At 41.1% G+C, this 18,250-nt stretch overlaps 1 protein-coding gene across 1 annotated transcript; it reads right to left on the reverse strand.

Annotated features, from left to right (window-relative positions):
- Window positions 1-326: 326 nt before the first annotated feature.
- On the reverse strand, window positions 327-17,401 carry LOC308398167 (long-chain fatty acid transport protein 2-like). The gene is made up of 10 exons (XM_080884633.1): window positions 16,721-17,401; window positions 12,752-12,961; window positions 12,510-12,668; window positions 9,445-9,569; window positions 4,088-4,282; window positions 3,719-3,809; window positions 3,383-3,581; window positions 1,315-1,412; window positions 1,102-1,232; window positions 327-992 (listed from the first exon to the last, which is right to left on the reverse strand). Exons 1-10 carry the CDS (start codon window positions 17,196-17,198, stop codon window positions 816-818), a joined length of 1,863 nt encoding a protein of 620 aa, XP_080740759.1. The 5' UTR covers window positions 17,199-17,401; the 3' UTR covers window positions 327-815.
- Window positions 17,402-18,250: the final 849 nt, after the last annotated feature.

Below are 18,250 nucleotides of genomic sequence, written 5' to 3' on the forward strand. Positions count from 1 at the left end.
TGTATAGACAACCTCCCTCCTTCCCTCCCCCACATTTAGTCTGGTGCTGATTTTCATGATTTGGTAAACCCAAGCCACATTTTGTGGCTGAACGTGAGGATAACCCAGGATCTGTGGTTCCCACACAGTCAGGAAAGGGAGTAAATTCTAGATGTTGAAGTTAATTTACTGACTGCTGATTTGCTACTCTGTTTCAACCACACTGAGGAGTGAAGCTCAGGCAGTGTTTGTCTCCACCTAGTGACTGTTCCACGTCACATGTCACATCTGAAATTTTTGTAGTGAGCAAAATCAGAGCAAGCACAAGCACGAAAACTGCTTCTGGCTTAACTTTAATTCTGAAGAAAGCAACGCACATTTACAGTTACTGACACATTATTATAAAATGCATTAATATCATTCCCCTTAATATATAATTTTGTAAGTATTAAATGATCATGAGGTACTCATCACTTGAAGAAAAGCAAATAATTCTTGTGAAGTACATAAAAAATAAGTATGAAATAAAGTATGTAAACTACACCGTCTATCCATAGTGTTTCTTCACCACAATTGTCGTACCATAACACATGAACACAACACTGAAAAAAAAGTACATGCATAAACAGAAGTCAGCGTGCGAGTAAATACACATTTATAGTGTGACAAACCCCACCCCTTGTACACAGAGTCCCACGTGCTGCCTTAAAAAATGTGATTTAACCAACTAGAGCATTATTGAAAAGTGTGTGTTTCTTCCCTGAGCTGGAAGTTAATTCATTAAAAATACCAATTACCCAAAAAGCTTGCACATCTGGTGAAAACTGAGAGCCCGCTCATAGTTTCGTGCTTCCTGATATGATGGCATGATAGATCTGAGCTGTCAGTGGTACGTAGCTCTTGGCATTATCATCAAGGATGTAAAGAGGGTCCTGGATACGTCCTGGATCAAATCCCATCTCCACTAATTTTACCTTCATCTGTTTGAAAGTCCCAGTTACTTCCACAGTGCTCTACACAGAAAGAAATCATCAATATTGGATCAATGATTACTCTGTTTCTTTTCAAAAATTAAAATATGCCTGGTGTTTCATCCTAAACTGAAACAGAAAATTAAATTACCTGCATCCTTATAAAGCGAGGACGTGCATATGAGGGCAGGCAGCTGACCACATGGTTGTATATTTTACGTCCGTCAAACTGGACTTCTTTCTTCAGAGTGACAGCTGCCATCCCTATCCGCCCCTCATGGCCTACATAGCAAAACAAAGGTGGTGATGATATTCTTATAGAAATCATGGTGAGCTGAAAAAATACAGAGAAAGTAACAATCACCTGGCACTTGGACTCCGTAAACGTTGGCTTCTTTGAGACAATCACAGATCGTCAAGATGTCAGACACCTCGGTCGTGGCAACATTCTCACCTTTCCACCTGTGGGCTCACACAAGTTGCAACTTCATGTCTATTGCAGGGCTCTTTATACCAGAGGCGAAACTAAAATGTGCAAGTTCATCCATGTAGAAAAAAAAGTCCTGACAAGTATTGTGAACAAACCTTCTCAACAAGTAAATGTCCTATAAAACAATTACTGTACCAATTGTAAATCTGCTGTCAACACAAAACTGCTGTATTACTGTTAACGGTCGGGTTGTGTAATTAAAATAAACACAAAAAAAAGAAATCTAGTTTGAAAAGAGTGCTGTGTAAGAATCATGGGTTGTGTTTTCACAGCAAAAGGCTGATTATAAAACACGTAACCAGGATAATAAATTGTTTCGTTTCAACTTTTTTCCTTTTTAAATAAACATCATTTGCAGCATTCATATTCATATATACTGTGGGGGGAAATAATTAATCGATGCCATGCTGAATTTGTAAGTTTGCTCTATTACAAAAAAAACATCAGTCTCTAATCTTTAATGTTAGTTTGAGCTTCATGTAGAGAGACAAAATGTAAACAAAAAAGCAACAAAAAAAAAAAACACATTACATAATAGTTAGAAATTGATTTGAACATCATTGAGTGAACACACTGATTCTATCAATTCCACATACGCCTGATCTCAACTCGTTCTATGTGTGTGAGCACACTAGTCCAGAGAATCTAATTCTTCCATTTAAACCTGTCCACCACCATGAGCAAAACCAAAGAACTGTTAAATGACATCTTGGACAAGGACATCATTCAGACCTGCACAGAGCTGGTATGGGCTACAAGACCATTAGCAAGACGCTTGGTGAGAAGGTGACAACTGCTGCTGCAATTATTCAGAAATGGAAGAAACATGAAATGATCATCTGTCGTCCTTGATTTGCAGCACCATGCAAGATTATGCCTTGTGGGATGAGGACGGTCCTGAGAAAGGTGGAGGATTAGTCCAAAACTGCACAGGAGGAGCTTCTTAATGATCTGAAGACATCCGGGAACACAGTCACACACACTGCACCATAATAGACTGACATCCTACAGTGCCCGCTCAAGAAGGCACATGTACAGGACCATTTTAAGTTTTCCAGTAAACAATGACTAAATGACTAGGAGAAGGCTTGGGTGAATGTTCTGTGAGCCGATAAAACCAATATTGAACTCTTTGGCATGAACTTGACCAGTTATGTTTGACGGAAGAGAAACACTGAATCTGAGCCAAAGAACACCATCCCCACAGTCAAGCAGGGAAGGTGGATACATTATGCTTTAGGACAGTTTTGCTGCTAACTTCACCACACTGAAGGGCAAATGTACAGGGCCATGTGCCACAAAATCTAGATCTCATCATCCATGAAACATCTCACTGTAGGTTGGCAACTAGGGTTACTCCACCAAATACTAAAGCCCAATTTAGACTTTTGCAGGAAAAGTACATCGTAATTTATGACGTAATCAGAAACCCTACAAGCTGAAGACTGCAGGTGCACGCCAGGTTACATGGAAGGTTATGGCATTATGACGTAGACTACGTGCTGAAGCATAACTCAGGCATAAGGCATGCTTTGCTTGGGGATGAAATACTTATTCACTTAATGACATGAAAATCAATTTTTACCTTTTTTTTTTTCCCTAAATAGTTGCCTGGTATTCTGGTTTCTCCATTAAAATGAAAATACCATGAAAAAATTGAGACTCTTCTATTTCTCTTTTTTTTTCTTCTTTTAAACGAGCCAACTTAACAAATTTAGCAAAGAATCAAATAATTATTTCACTCACTGTGTCTAATAAAGCCCGTTAGAATTAAGCATTTTATGCTTTTAGCAGTGGAAAGTCAGCCACCTCTTCAGGTTTCATCCATTTGTTGAAGTCTCATTTGTAATTAAATAATAAGGCTAATGCTTCAGCATGAACCTGAAAATTAGTTCTGTAAACAAAAATAATTTTCCAAATGAAATCATGGTGGGTTCAGTACCTGAATGTGTCACCTACTCGATCCTGGAAGTAAATAAAGTTATCTTTGTCGATCCTCATCAGGTCTCCCGTGTTGAAATAAAGATCGCCCTTCTTGAGAACATTGTGAAGTCTCTTCCGCTCAGTTTGTTCTTCATTCTGCGCGTAGCCAGAAAATGGGGCCAAGTTTGTAATCTTTGACACCAGCAGTCCTGGTTCACCTTTAAAAAAGAAAAGTGAAGAAGATGCACGTAACTTTCAGAGAGTTTGTGTCTGCTGGGACAGAGTCCAGGCTCCATTGCGGATGAATTAATGGATGGATGTGCCATTCGAAAGAAGAACTGCAGTTATTCTTTACCTTTGCGCGACTCAATGCAGAGGCCGTTAGCATCTCGTACTGGCTCATCTCGCTCTGTGTCATACTTAACAAGGGTATAAGGGAACAGCTTCTACAGGACGAACATGATAATATGTGTTCAATACAATATTAAACCAACATAAAAAGTACTATCTACGCACATAATATCTCTTTTTGCAATAAAGAAAATACTTTCAATAGTTCATAAAATCAAGATAATTTATAACACGTGCTAATCTGTCAGGTTTGCTTGCACACTTTTCAAAGATTAATTATTTTAATAGACAATCTGTTAAATATTTAGTAAATCTGAAAACGTTCCATACATATAACATTAAAGAATGATTGCTGTTGGGATTTTTTTTTTACCTGATGAAAAAAGTGGACTCGTCCAATAGCTCCAATTTTCCCCACGTAGTTCAAAAATCCCACATTTCCTTCAGTGGAGGCGTAAAACTCTCGAATCTGAATGTTCCCAAAGCGGTTAAGAAACTCTTTCCATATCTCTGCCCTGATGCCGTTGCCAATGGCCAGTCTTACTTTGTGGTCCTTGTCATTGTCTTTCTGTAGTTTGAAATAAGAAATAAAGAATGTGAGTCTTTTTGCAAGCACAGTAGAAATACATAGTGTCCAATTCAAGAAAACATCCAAAATACAAGAAGCTATCCATGAGCTTAGTTAATTTGTTTTTAAAGTTGCCATTTTGGATAATAATAATGGATTGGATTTCTATAGCGCTTTTCAAAGCACCCAAAGCGCTTTACAATGCCACTATTCATTCACTCTCACATTCACACATTGGTGGAGGCAGCTACGGTTGTAGCCACAGCTGCCCTGGGGCAGACTGACAGAAGCGAGGCTGCCATATCGCGCCATCAGCCCCTCTGGCCAACACCAGTAGGCTGTAGGTGAAGTGTCTTGCCCAAGGACACAACGACCAGGACAGAGAGCCCCCTGAGCCACGGTCGCCCCCCACGGGTAAGATAACAACTAGCCGAGAAATGTGTGTATCCATGGGCACTCAGCAAATCGCCATCTTTGATGATCTTTCGCCCTTAATACAAAAAGATAAATACACCATGTATGTATCAACCACAGAGCAGCACTAGTACCAGCTCACTCTAAAACAAAAGAAACTAATCAAAAACATTTTTAAGGGCTTTTAGAATAGAAATGAAGACTGCACACTTTATGAGCACACTGATGTCTTGTATTAAAAAGACATCAGACATCTAATAAGCCCTTTAATTCCTAATCTCTAAGTATGTGAGAATCCGACTCACAACAAAAAAATTTCAGTTGGATTCAACAGTACTCGGCACTTTAAGTACTGTACATGTAATTTCTAAGAAATATCATTTGCTGAAATAAAATTGACCCTTAAATTAGATACAAGAAGATTCGGTATGCAAAGTTACTTGATATGGCCGTCTTAAGTAAAGGCCAGCATCTATTCCTAGAGGTGACCAGATAAGACAAACCACCTCATCGGGCTCGTGCAGGGTCACGCAGTAAAATGAGACTGTGCCTCATGTGATGCAACTGGATACTCTGAATGGCATACACGACTGTTTACAGTAGATCTAAATAAATACAAATACATATTGAAAATATCAGAAACACATGCAGTTAGTGGTGATATTTTAAACAACAGCTTGATTCTTGTTCTGCAGTTCAGAACCCCGCAGATACTGGCGCAGAAACCTGGAACCCGATAGTTGAGATTTAACGATTTCTATTTTGGTAAGCCAGCTGTGCTGAGCTTTGGGAATGTACAGATTTGGAAAGTTATCTCTGACTGGATAGGCCTCAGCAGCAACTTGCTGCAACTAGTTCCCAGTATTCTGCCTCTGCAGCTGTCTTGAAGAGCAAGTTTTACAGTATCTGAGAGAGACGAGGCGTGGTGCCCGTAAGCATCCCAGCCAGCGACTCCTGCGAGTTTATTTGAGCTGCAGACGCTAGAATGATTGCAAATGTGACTTTCAGCAGCAGATATTGAAGTTATTGCATCAAATATAAATGTTAAAAGCAGGTACAGTCCAGATAAATGCTGTCCAAGATAATATTACTTTAAAGGCCTTATCTATTCACGTTTCAACACCCCTGAGTACGAAGAAGTCCACCTTAAATCCCTCATAAGGTTTCAGTTAAGAAGCCGAGTTCTGCCACTTTCAGCGATCACATTATCAAAACAGTGCTGCGGAGGCTTTTCTACAACACGGGAGAAACTGGAATACAGTACTATGCAAAAGTCTCGAGCTACCCCTCATTTTTGTATAGTTTGTTTGGACGTTGGCTGCTTTTTCTACTTATTTTCAGGCCAGTCCTCATACCTGACCATTTTCTCTTTTTTCCTTTTGTTTGTTTTTCTTTTGGTTTTTTTGTTGACATAGGAATCATTCAAGCATAAAAGGACACCTAACACGAGGGATGAAGCAGTATCATCTCTACACAGAGTAGACAAAACAACCTAACTAATAACTTCTAACTTTAGGTACTTTGTTACTCGCAGTCTGTCAAAAAAACAAACAAAAACAAAACACAGTTTGTTCCCATTTATTTAGTTGAACCAAAACGGGATTCCCAAAGAGCTATTAGCTAAAATCTTGGCATATCTGAGGATGGTGTGCAGTGTGTTCTTAAAAAAAAAAAATCTGAGGGAACTGGACAAATGAAGGTCAACAGAACTATCTGAAAATGATGCCCATGAGAAACAAGAAAGAAAATCCACCAAAAAACCTAACATGGGACCTACCTGTCAAAAGTTTGGACACGCCTTCTCATTTAATGTTTTTTCTTTATTTTTACTACTTTCTACATTGTAGCTACTTAATGAGGACATCAAATATATGAAGGAAGATATATGGAATTATATAGCAAAGAAATAATTGATACATAACTCTAAATATGTCTTATATTTTAGATTCCCTCTGCTTTGATGACAGCAGTGCAAACCCTTTGGCCTCCTCTCAATAAGCTTCATGATGTAGTCACCTGAAATGGTTTTCACTTCACAGGTGATTTGTGGAATTTCTTGCCTTCTTAATGGACCATCAGTTGTGTTCTGCAGAAGTCAGGTTAGTACACAGCTGACAGCCCCATTTGACAACTGTTAGAATTCATATTATGGCAAGAACCAATCAGCAAAGTAAAGAGATACGACTGTCCATCAATACTTTGTAGAATTGAAGGTCAGTCAGTTTGGAAAATTGCTAAAACTCTGAATGTGCCCCCAAGTGCAGTCGCAAAAGCCATCAAGCACTATGATGAAACTGGCTCACATGAGGACCGCCCCAGGAAATGAAGACCAAGAGTCACCTCTGCTGCTGAAGATAAAATCATTAGAGTCACCAGACTCAGAAATTGCAAGTTAACAGCACCTCATCTCTACATCAACTGTTCAGAGGAGACTGTGCGAATCAGGCCTTTATGGTCAAATAGCTGCTAAGAAACCATTACTAAGGAAAAGAAACAAGCAGAAGAGATTTGTTTGGGCCAAGAAACACAAGTAATGGACATTAGACCAGTGGAAATCTGTGCTTTGGTCTGATGAGTCCAAATTTGAGATCTTTGGTTCCACCTGCCGTGTCTTTGTGCAACACAGAAAAGGTGAACGGATGGTGTCTACATGTATGGTTTCCACCGTGGAGCATGGACGAGGAGGTGTGATGGTGTGGGGGTGCTTTGCTGGTGACACTGAAGTTGAAGGCACACTGAACCAGCATGGCTACCACAGCATCCTGCAGCAACATGCCATCTCATCTGGTTTGTGTTTAGTTGGACCATCGTTTATTTTCAACAGAACAATGACCCCAAACACACCTTCAGGCTCTGTAAGGGCTATTTGACCAAGAAGGAGAGTGATGGAGTGCTGCACCAGATGGTCTGGCCTCCAGTCACGGAGATGGTTTGGAATGAGACAACATGGACCGCAGAGTGAAATGCAAAAGGGCCAACAAGAGCGTCTCTGGGAACTCCTTGACTTTTCATTTCAGGTGACTACCTCATGAAGCTCATCGAGAGAATGACAAAAGTGTGCAAAGCAGTAATCAAAGCAAAGGGTGGCTATTTTGAAGAATCTAAAATATAAAACATGTTCTGAGTTATTTCACTTTTTTTTGTTTACTACATAATTCCAGATGTTTTCATTGATCGTTTTGATGCCTTCAGTGACAATCTACAATGTAAATAGTCATGAAAATAAAGAAAAAACATTACATGAAAAGGTGTGTCCAAACTTTTGACTGGTAGTGTACATCTGACCTTTCAGTTGATCCATCTACTGTTTAATGAAGCCTGACCGGGGCAGGGATAGCTCAGGGCAGGGATAGCTCAGTAGGTAGAGTGGTAGCCCCATGATCGGAAGGTCGGGGGTTTGACTCCACTGAACGGCTACCCTGAGGTACCCCTGAGCAAGGTACCGTCCCTACACACTGCTCCCCGGGCGCTGCACTGGCGGCTGCCCACTGCTTCACTGGGTGAATGGGTTAAATGCAGAGGAACTATTTCCCATAGGGAAATAGTTCCTCTGCGAGAGACCTTTTGACCAGAAAGGTCTCAGAGTAAAGGTGCCTGTCAAGAAGCCATTCTTAAGGAAGGTCAAAAGGGGGAAAATTACAAAAGAATTAGACTGAAAATCAGTGGTGACAAGTCTTAATGGAGTGATGAATCCAAATTTTATATTTTTGGTTCAAATCTGTGTGGAGAGGTACACCTATTCATCCATCCATCCATCTTCATCCGCTTTATCCGGGGCCGGGTCGCGGTGGCAGCAGCCTAAGCAAAGAGGCCCAGACCTCCCGCTCCCCAGCCACCTCCTCCAGCTTATCCGGGGGAACACCAAGGCGTTCCCAGACCAGCCGAGAGATATAATCTCTCCAGCGTGTCCTGGGTCTGCCCCAGGGCCTCCTCCCGGTGGGACATGCCTGGAAAACCTCACCCAGGAGGCGCCCAGGGGGCATCCTTGTCAGATGCCCGAACCACCTCAGCTGGCTCCTTTCGATGTGGAGCAGCAGCTGCTCTACTCTGAGCCCCTCCCGGATGGCCGAACTTCTCACCCTATCTCTAAGGGAGAGGCCAGCCACCCTTCGGAGGAAGCTCATTTCTGCCGCTTGTATCCGCGATCTCGTTCTTTCGGTCACTACCCACAGCTCGTGGCCATAAGTGAGGGTAGGGACGTAGATCGACCGGTAAATCGAGAGCTTCGCTTTTACACTCAGCTCCCTCTTCACCACGACGGACCGGAGCAGCGTCTGCATTACTGCAGTTGCAGCCCCAATCCGTCTGTCGATCTCCGGCTCCCTTCTCCCATCACTCGCGAACAAGACCCCGAGATACTCCTCCACTTGGGGCAGGAACTCATCCCCGACCCGGAGTGGGCACTCCACCCTTTTCCAGCTGAGAACCATGGCCTCAGATTTGGAGGTGCTGATCCTCATTCCCGCTGCTTCACACTCGGCTGCGAACCCTTCCAGTGCGAGCTGGAGGCCCTCACCCGATGAAGCCAACAGAAAATCATCACCGCAAAAATCAGAAATACACCTATTCAGCAGCACCTAATCATTTTGGTGGCTTGAGACTTTTGCACAGGAAGAAAACAAAAACGATCACAAGGACTCTGTCTGTGTCCTAGTTACACAATACTGTAAGTCTTCAAAATGCTTTGACTGCAAACGCACGGTTACATTCTAACTGTTACAAGTGGGCGCCTATTAGAATCATTTTACCTTTGGTGCACAACAGAGGTAACGCATCACCTCTCCAATGTACTGGATAACAGTCACGTTGTGTTTCCTGCAGTCATCCCAGAACTGAGAGGCAGAAAACTTCCTCTTCAGAATTATAGTTGATCCTTCAAGACAGAAATTTACATTATTACACTTGAATAAATAAATGCATGCATGCAAATTCATCTAGAAATGAGAGGCAATTAAGTCATTATGGAAATAGTGACTCCATCTAATCCAATAGGATTAAATTCAGTGCCGCATAACTGCGTGTGCTAAATAACAAAACAGTGACTGCCCGGGGCAGTGCTGAATCTTTACTAATAAGTGTGCAACGTGGCTGCTTAGTCAAACATATAAGAGCTTTGTGAACTTTAGCCTATTTAGGAAAAAAAGCTGTTTCATAGGATCTGTTCAGATTACAGGTTCACAGTGACAAAAGACTCTTTCACTTGGATTCTACCAGGGTAACAAGAAAGAGAGATGGCGCAGGGAGATCACTTCTATTTCAGTAGAAATTAGTTCACTTATACTTTTATATATATATATTTTTTTGCTGTGTACTCTCAGCTCACGTGAGGAGCTTTCATGGATCTGCATGATCTTCAGGGAGCGCAGTCAGTGTCTACTTGTGGTTCAAGAGAAATCAACTGCTTGTGATGATGCATTTGTTTTAGCTAATCCATTTGGGATTTGGGTGGTTTATTTAGCTTTACAGCACAAGTAAGAGAATGTTCTTAATCACTTAATCCATGGATTAAAACTATAAAATCATCAGACATGGAGACAAAGATTCTACTGTGTGTCAGTACTTTATGGCAGCAATGTGAACCTGAATCTGACGAAAAACTGTCCATTACATTTATGCACTAAGTTTGTGTGAAGGCCTACTCTAATTATAGATGAATCCAATCATTTTTGTACAATAAAACCAGGTTTTGCTTCATTTTTCTTGATTTTAACATACAAAATGCCTTACCTGCAACCAGTTTTCTTGCAAACCAATCTGGATTGTTGGACTTGTTTGCATTAAAAACCAGAGGTGTGGACTCGAGTCACATGACTTGGACTCGAGTCAGACTCGAGTCATTAATTTTATGACTTTAGACTTGACTTGAAAAAATGTTCTAAGACTTGTGACTTGACTTGGACTTTTACACCAATGACTTGGGACTTGAATTGGACTTGAACCGGTTTACTTGAAAAGACTTGATATTTTACCCCAAATATAAAATTTAACATGCATATTATATAGAGATTGAAAATGTGACGTCATTCACGGGTAGAACCGCAAAGGATTCTGGGAACTCGTGGCAAGCGGTACTAGCGCACGCAGGCTTTCAATTAAAATCAGTCACACAGCGATAAAAAGAAACACAAAAATGTCAAGAAGCTGTTGTATTATTAACTGCAATAGCCGGTCGCATGACAGCCACGGGAAGCCGACGGGTAAAGAGATCGGTTGTTATCGGATTACGTCGTGGAAGAGAAATTGTTCGAGCCATGTTTCCGAAGTAACAAAGAGGCGACTGGATTGCAGCCATTCAAAGATCAAATATAACGTCCTAGAACACTCCAGCTCACAGGTTAGTCTGCTCCAAGCATTTACACGAAGGTCAGTCTGCTGTTGTAGTTAATGCGTCATTTTTCTTAACATAATTGGTGATATAGGTTACAAGCAAGTCTGGCGCTGAACAGAAATTGTCGCGCTATGCTCCTTTGTTTATTGTGCATAAATAGTGAATTGTCCTGACACAATATTGTGTTTCGCTTCTGTTATTATGGTACATTGACAAAAACATATACTTTTATTCACAGGATAAAACAGGTTTTTTGTATCACTAATTGCCCAGTACGATTACAGCATACAATATTATTGTCACTGCTACATTTCTGTAACGCGTACCAGAAATTATTTCCACTACTAATTAATTACCGTTGAGCTCAAAGGTCCTATTAATAAACGGTTAAGGAATGTGTATTTATGACGACAATTTGTGAGACTGGTAAACTTATGATACGTACGATGGTCTTTCGTTCTACACGGTGCATTTCAAGGTCCTGTACCCATCCGTCGGTAAACTGTACCTGGGCTTGTTGCAGTGACCTGAAGTTACTAAACTTCATGAGTGTATGCACTCACTCCAAGAACCGTATGATTATAAATATGCATATAAATATGCTAAGATGAGATAGCTGACTTCATCCAACTAGCAAATGTTGTCCAGGCTACGTTGGTGATACAGTTTTTTTTAATGTGTATGATATTTTTGTCATGCGATTTTAAAGCTGGTCCTACAACCGCATCCAAGAATAACATGCAGCGTATCTCAGAACTGTCGGTGAAAATTATTCTTGGAGCTAGGTTTAATTGAGCTGCATTTTAAAGAGGTGCAATTTCACAATTTGTGTATATTTTCTAAGTTCACTATTTTGTATGTGTTGAGAAAAACACAGATTTTAAAATTACATGGTCTAATATTTACATTTAGCATAACTGCAACATTATTTTTTCGTTTGTTTTTTTTAAAGACTCGAAAGGACTTGAAATTCAAAGTTTCAGACTTGTGACTTGACTCGGACTTTTACACCAGTGACTTGAGACTCGACTCTGACTTGCCTGACATTACTTGAGACTTGACTTGAGACTTGAGGATAAAGACTTGAGACTTACTTGAGACTTGCAAAACAATGACTTGGTCCCACCTCTGTTAAAAACTACTGGCTTACATCTGGAGCCCAAATGCAGTCCACTTCATGGACTCACGGTCGTACAGGGGTGCAGCCCTTAGTGAAGATTCAATTTCTCTTGCTGTGCTCCAGTTTGAATTTGAATGCACAACAGCTTTTTTACTATATCTTTCTTCCCCTGACAGCATAGGAATTTCCTGAGGTCAATAATAGAAGTGACGTTGACCTCTGTACATAGCAGATGTCTCTGTTGTTTGACAAACTCTGAAATGTATGTAACTAAACAGCGCTTGTTATCTCAGTAGAGGATGAACCCAGCTCTCACAAAGTCTTATTTTTAACTTTAACTCACAGCTACTGCTCAGTCACCTCACCTGTCTCAATCGTGCCAATGAACCCAACAACAAATCCAGCTGTGTGATACAGAGGAAGGTTGAGATAGAAGACATCACTAGATACCACCCCGTTTGATGACAACACAGCCAGAGCTGTTAAGATGCGGTTCTGGTTGACCACAGCTGCCTTAGGAAGACCTACAGAAACACAACAAGCCGCAAAATTCTGAAACTGAACGACACTTTTAATGGGATCAACAGGACAAAGTCCTGCCACGTACCTGTGGTTCCAGAAGTGTAAATATAAACTGCAGGACTTTTGAATGTGATGTGTGACCTGAAGGATCGAGGGATGGGGTCATCCGATGCCTTCTCGACTTCATCAGAGAAGCTCTGGATTCCAGGCGTGTCACTGTTTTTGGACATCAGGAGGACAGTGACACCCTGCTCTATCAGGGAGGGCAGCACGTCTTCCACGGCCTCCTTTAGTTCTGGAAAGGCACATAAAGCACATTCATAAGGCAAAGCAGGACAAGCAAAGCAGTGTCGTGCAATAATGCAAACTTTGGTATCGATCTGATTCCAAGCAAACACAGGGCCAGTAATCCTGATACCAATACTGATATCAACTTTTAATTTAGCAAATTTTGAACAAATTTCAATGGTTCTAATTTTCACAATAATAAGTTAACACAACAAAACAGACCTTTCAGCTTTCCACGTGTTTTGAAACTGGGGTTTTTTTTAGCCCTGGACTGTAAACATGCCTGTCTCTAAAGCATTTCAAGTCAGCTTCTGTTTAAAAGTGCTGTAGGTTACAAATAAAATAGCCAGGTTTTCCAGCACATTTGATGTATATTTTTCTTCATTTCACATAATTCAGGGCTGAAGTGGATAGAAACAAAGCATCAATCCTATTGCACTAGTATCGATCAGAGACCAATATCAGCGTTGGTATCAGTAGGGGAGACCGGGGATAGTTGTAACGTGGGTCAGTTGTAACACTTTTAATTTCTCCAATCAGGGCTAAGTTTCAAATCATGTGATTCACTCGGTACATGCGCAATTCAGTTCTTCCATCACTGGTGAAAAATCAGCACCCTTTGACAAACACAGACAATTTTAGAAGAAAAAAACTAATTTGTATGCCAAAAAGTAAGTTTTTTGACTTTATTTCATTTTCTAATAGCACTAACTGCTTTGCAGTTAAACTCATCAAACTTAAATTATGTTATTTGTATGTCTATGGGGATATATTCTGTGCATGTCTTTAGTGCTAATGTTTTAGGTGTTAGCTGTAATGCGAACTAGATCGTGGCTATAGGAGTCTGGGTCAGTTGTAACAGCAACAGCCTGGGTTAGTTGTAACAACCACGCAAATGTTACAACTTACCCCACTATTACTTTAACTCATATTTTTTTGTTTTCTTTGAATTACAGTATGCCTAGGTCATGGAAAAGACAGACTGACCGAGGGGTGCCACTCAGTATTTTGGAGAGAGCATCAAATGATGTTAGAAATCAGGGAAAGTCCACCAGATCTGTGGCAAAATTGTATGGCATTTGCCATGTCACTTTGCACCGATTTTGTAAAGAGAGGAAGAAGCTGGAAGAGCAGGGATCAATGGAACTCCCACCTGTAGGATACCATAGTGGAAAGAAGGTCTTCACTGATAAACAAGAGAAGGAATTAACAGAATACCTGATGAGAGCTGCAGATGCATTTTATGGACTATGTCCACGTGAGGTAAGCAGATAGGAAGCAATAAAGGATAAGACAAGGGAAAGTTAGAAATTTGTAATGGTAGCAATTTAAAATATAGTATATCAGAAATACTAACATATTTCGTGATTAAAATTACAGGTAAAAGAACTGGCATATCAGCTTGCAGTGAAACATGGATGCAAATATCCAAAGTCATGGGACAAATTCTCAAGGGCTGGACCAGACTGGTTCTCAGCCTACATGAAACGAAACCCAACTTTGTCCATTAGAAGTGCTGAGGCTACAAGTCTGGCACGGGCCACCAGTTTTAATCAACACAATGTAGCAATGTTTTTCCAAAAATTTGATGAAGTGCTAAAGAGACACACCTTAACAGCAAATGACATATGGAATATTGATGAGACTGGCATAACAACTGTGCAAACCCCGGACAGAGTGATTGCAAAACGTGGCACTAAACAAGTTGGTGCAATGACATCGGCAGAGAGAGGTTCACTGGTCACCCTTGCATGTGCAGTTAATGCCATTGGCAACACAATTCCTCCAATGTTTGTGTTCCCACGCATACGTTATACAGACCACTTTGTCAGAGATGGGCCAGTAGGAAGTATTGGCAGTGGAAATAAGTCAGGATGGATGCAAGAAACAGAGTTCCTCATCTTTTTAAAGCACTTTGCAGACCACACCAAGGTCAGCAATGAAAAAAAAAGTGATTCTTCTCATGGATAACCACAGTTCACACCTGTCAATTGCAGCCATTGACTTCTGCAAGAGCAATGGAATTGTGATGCTCACATTTCCCCCTCACTGCAGTCACAAACTCCAACCACTTGACAGGAGTGTTTATGGCCCACTGAAAAAGATGGTGAACAGTGCAAGTGATTCCTGGATGAGAATGAATCCAGGAAAGACCATGACAATATATGAAATACCAGGTCTTATCAGGACGGCACTTCCAGCAGCAGCTACACCAAAGAATATACAGGCTGGATTCCAGTGCTGTGGAATTTGGCCATACAATCCAAACATATTTGAAGACAGTGACTTTGCTCCATCACAGGTCACAGATCGTCCTTCTCCAGCAGTCCATATGGACATTTCTCCAGCTGACCAACAGTCTGCTCCTATTGCTGCTCATCTCACCAGTCCTACAGCTGACGACATGACCACTCCTCCAGATGCTCACATCTCCAGTCTCCCAACTGACCTCCAAGCTGCTCCCTCATCAGGCTGTGATGAAAACCCACAGACCTCCTTGGGCTTTAACCCAGAAGATGTGCGACCCTTACCAAAAGCTGGACCTAGAAAAACCCCTTCAACGGGAAGAAAAAGGAAACAAACAGCAATACTCACTGATACACCAGTTAAGATGGCCCTTGAGGCAGAACAGAGAAGCAGGAAAATAAGTTTTCCAAAGAAGAGGCTGTGCCAGAAAAAAGGCAAATCCACTCCCACAAACCTAAAACAATCCAAGCTTTCCACATCACGAAAGAAAAATCAGAAAATGAAAAACACTGAACAGGACAACACAGATTCCTCAGATGCTGATGAGAATTTCTGTATTGTGTGCATGGAAAACTTCAATAACTCAAAGCCAGAAGAAGCTTGGGTTAAGTGCCTGACCTGTGCACTGTGGGCGCATGAGGCCTGCACTCCAGGACAGCCATACATCTGTCACCACTGTGATTCTGATGGTGATTAAAAACTTGACAGAAACACATACAGTTCATTTGATGAAGCTGGTGCACAGCTACATTTTTTCAGGTTAATTATTATGTTCAAATGTGGCAAGAGTTGTCGGTTATAATCCCCACCGAACCAATGAAGACTCAATGAAGGCCAACCAAAAGTATTGAAAAATTCAGTTGGTGAAAAGTTTTTGTTACAGTATGTTCAAAATCTATATTTCTGCACTCTGTCACACACTCCTACACACACTCACAAACACACAAATAGCTACATAAATGTTTATAAGTGCATTCAGGTGTTGAATAAAATAGATTACATCTTAAGATTTTGTCAGTACCCTTATTTCATTGTGTTACATCTCACCCCAGGGTATGTTACAACTAACCCAGACTATGGGGTTAATTGTAACATTTCACTCTTTGTGTTTGAGAGCATACCATGCAATGGGTAATTGTGCTGCAGAGAAAATAGCTGCACTATTTAATAGCAGAGACATGTAAATACTTTGCATTAAATTTTGAATCCACTACCTTAAAAGAGCTCCAAGCTACAGACAGAAATGTCAAAAATGTTACAACTATCCCCGGTCTCCCCTACTATTAATATATGAATTGATCTCACCTCTACTGCAAAGCCTTGTTGGAGGCAAGGAAAACCAAGCCAACTCCACAAGTTCAAAGTTACAGCTAGGTTTAATCAAAATCTGTACTGAATACCTAATTATGTGGATCAAAAGATAAAAGGTTGGTTTACACTATTTGAGCTTCTGAAAAAGCAGAAATAAAAAAAACAACAACAACAAAAACAGCTTTGAAGCAAGCACATGGAGGCATACCTGCGGCTGCTATCAACACTTTAGCCTTGCAGCAATTAAAGCAGTGCAACAAAGACTTGGTGCGGATGTTATGATTGAGGAGAGCTACAGGGGAGCCCAGTTTAGCCAAAGCCAGCCAGGTAAACAAGAAGGTGGGTTCGTTCCCCATAAAAAGCGCGACGGTGTCGCCACCTTTATACCCAGCGTGAGACTGTAGCGCGTTTGCAATTTTGTTACTCCTCTTATCTGTGCAAGCGTATGTGTAGCTTTCATTTTCAAACACTATGAACGTGTTGTCAGGATGCGCCTCGGTCTGCTCCAAAAAACGGTCCAAAACAAAGAAGAGAGGTCTCCTTCTGCGCCTCGCTACAAACTTTACCAAAATACGCACTAGATCCCCGAAATACACGATGTCCATCCAGACATAGGGGGAAAAGGTTTTGAGTGCAAACGGTATGATGAGCAGACTTGCTAAAATGATTGAAATATAGATTTCCATCGTGACCTCTCTCTCTCTTTTTAAAGCTTGGACAGAAAAATGTGAAGCCCTGCTGCAAAATGGGGAGTGTTGCAGATGAGGGTTTTGCTGAGTGGGGCGGAGCGTTTGTTTCAAAGAATGCGAAGATTCATAAGAAAAACAAGTACTTGGAATCACGTCAGTGAGAGCGGCAGCAGCAGCTACTGTAAGAGACGCCAATGAAACGCGCGAAGTAGGACGTGCTCTCTAGATTGTAGCTGACAGACAACTGACAGCAACTTTTGGAGAATAACAAAGTCTTATGGGCGTTTCTAACGAGGCATGTGAGGGGTGAAGTGGGTACGTGCTACACAACATAACATCTTGTTTGAGCGGATGGTGTTCACTGGGTAGATGTCAAGTTTAAGGTTTGTATCCTGACTGAAGCTTCATCATTAGTCAAGGAGTCAAATAAAGTTATACCACTTGTTTATATAGCCTTCAGTTTGGTGGTTAAACTCGAGTTATCAATGAAGGCTTAAGCGCCATCCATGGAGTCACATGATGAATGTACGCCCACCAGCAAATATCTAATCAGCCAATCACGTGGCTGCAATTCAGTGCATTTAGGCATATAGACAGCTGAAGTTCAAGCTCAGAATCAGCATAGTGAAGAAAAGTAATGTGTCATGATTGTTGGTGTCAAATAGGCTGATCTGAGTATTTCAGAAGTTGCCGATTTACTGAGATTTCCCCATGCAACTCTCTATAGGGTTTACACCAATAGTTCAAAAAGATGAACTACATAATGAGTTCTCTGGCCCAAAATACCTTACCCTTGTCAAAGGTCAGACAAAACTTTCCAGACTGCTTCATGCTGATCGTAAGGCAACAGGAAATCAAACAAACTCTTATTACAACCAAAGTACGCAGAATAATACATCTGAATGCACAACACATTGAATCTTGAAGCAGATGGGTTACAGCAGCAGAAGTCAGCAGAGACTGGAGTGATGTTCCCTGGTCCGATGAGTGCTGCTGCAGTCAATCTGTAGGATCAGAATTTAGATTAAATGAAATAAAAGCATGGATCT

This window comes from Rhamphochromis sp. 'chilingali', assembly GCF_963969265.1.
Source record: "Rhamphochromis sp. 'chilingali' genome assembly, chromosome: 6".
Classification (NCBI taxonomy): Eukaryota; Metazoa; Chordata; class Actinopteri; order Cichliformes; family Cichlidae; genus Rhamphochromis; species Rhamphochromis sp. 'chilingali'.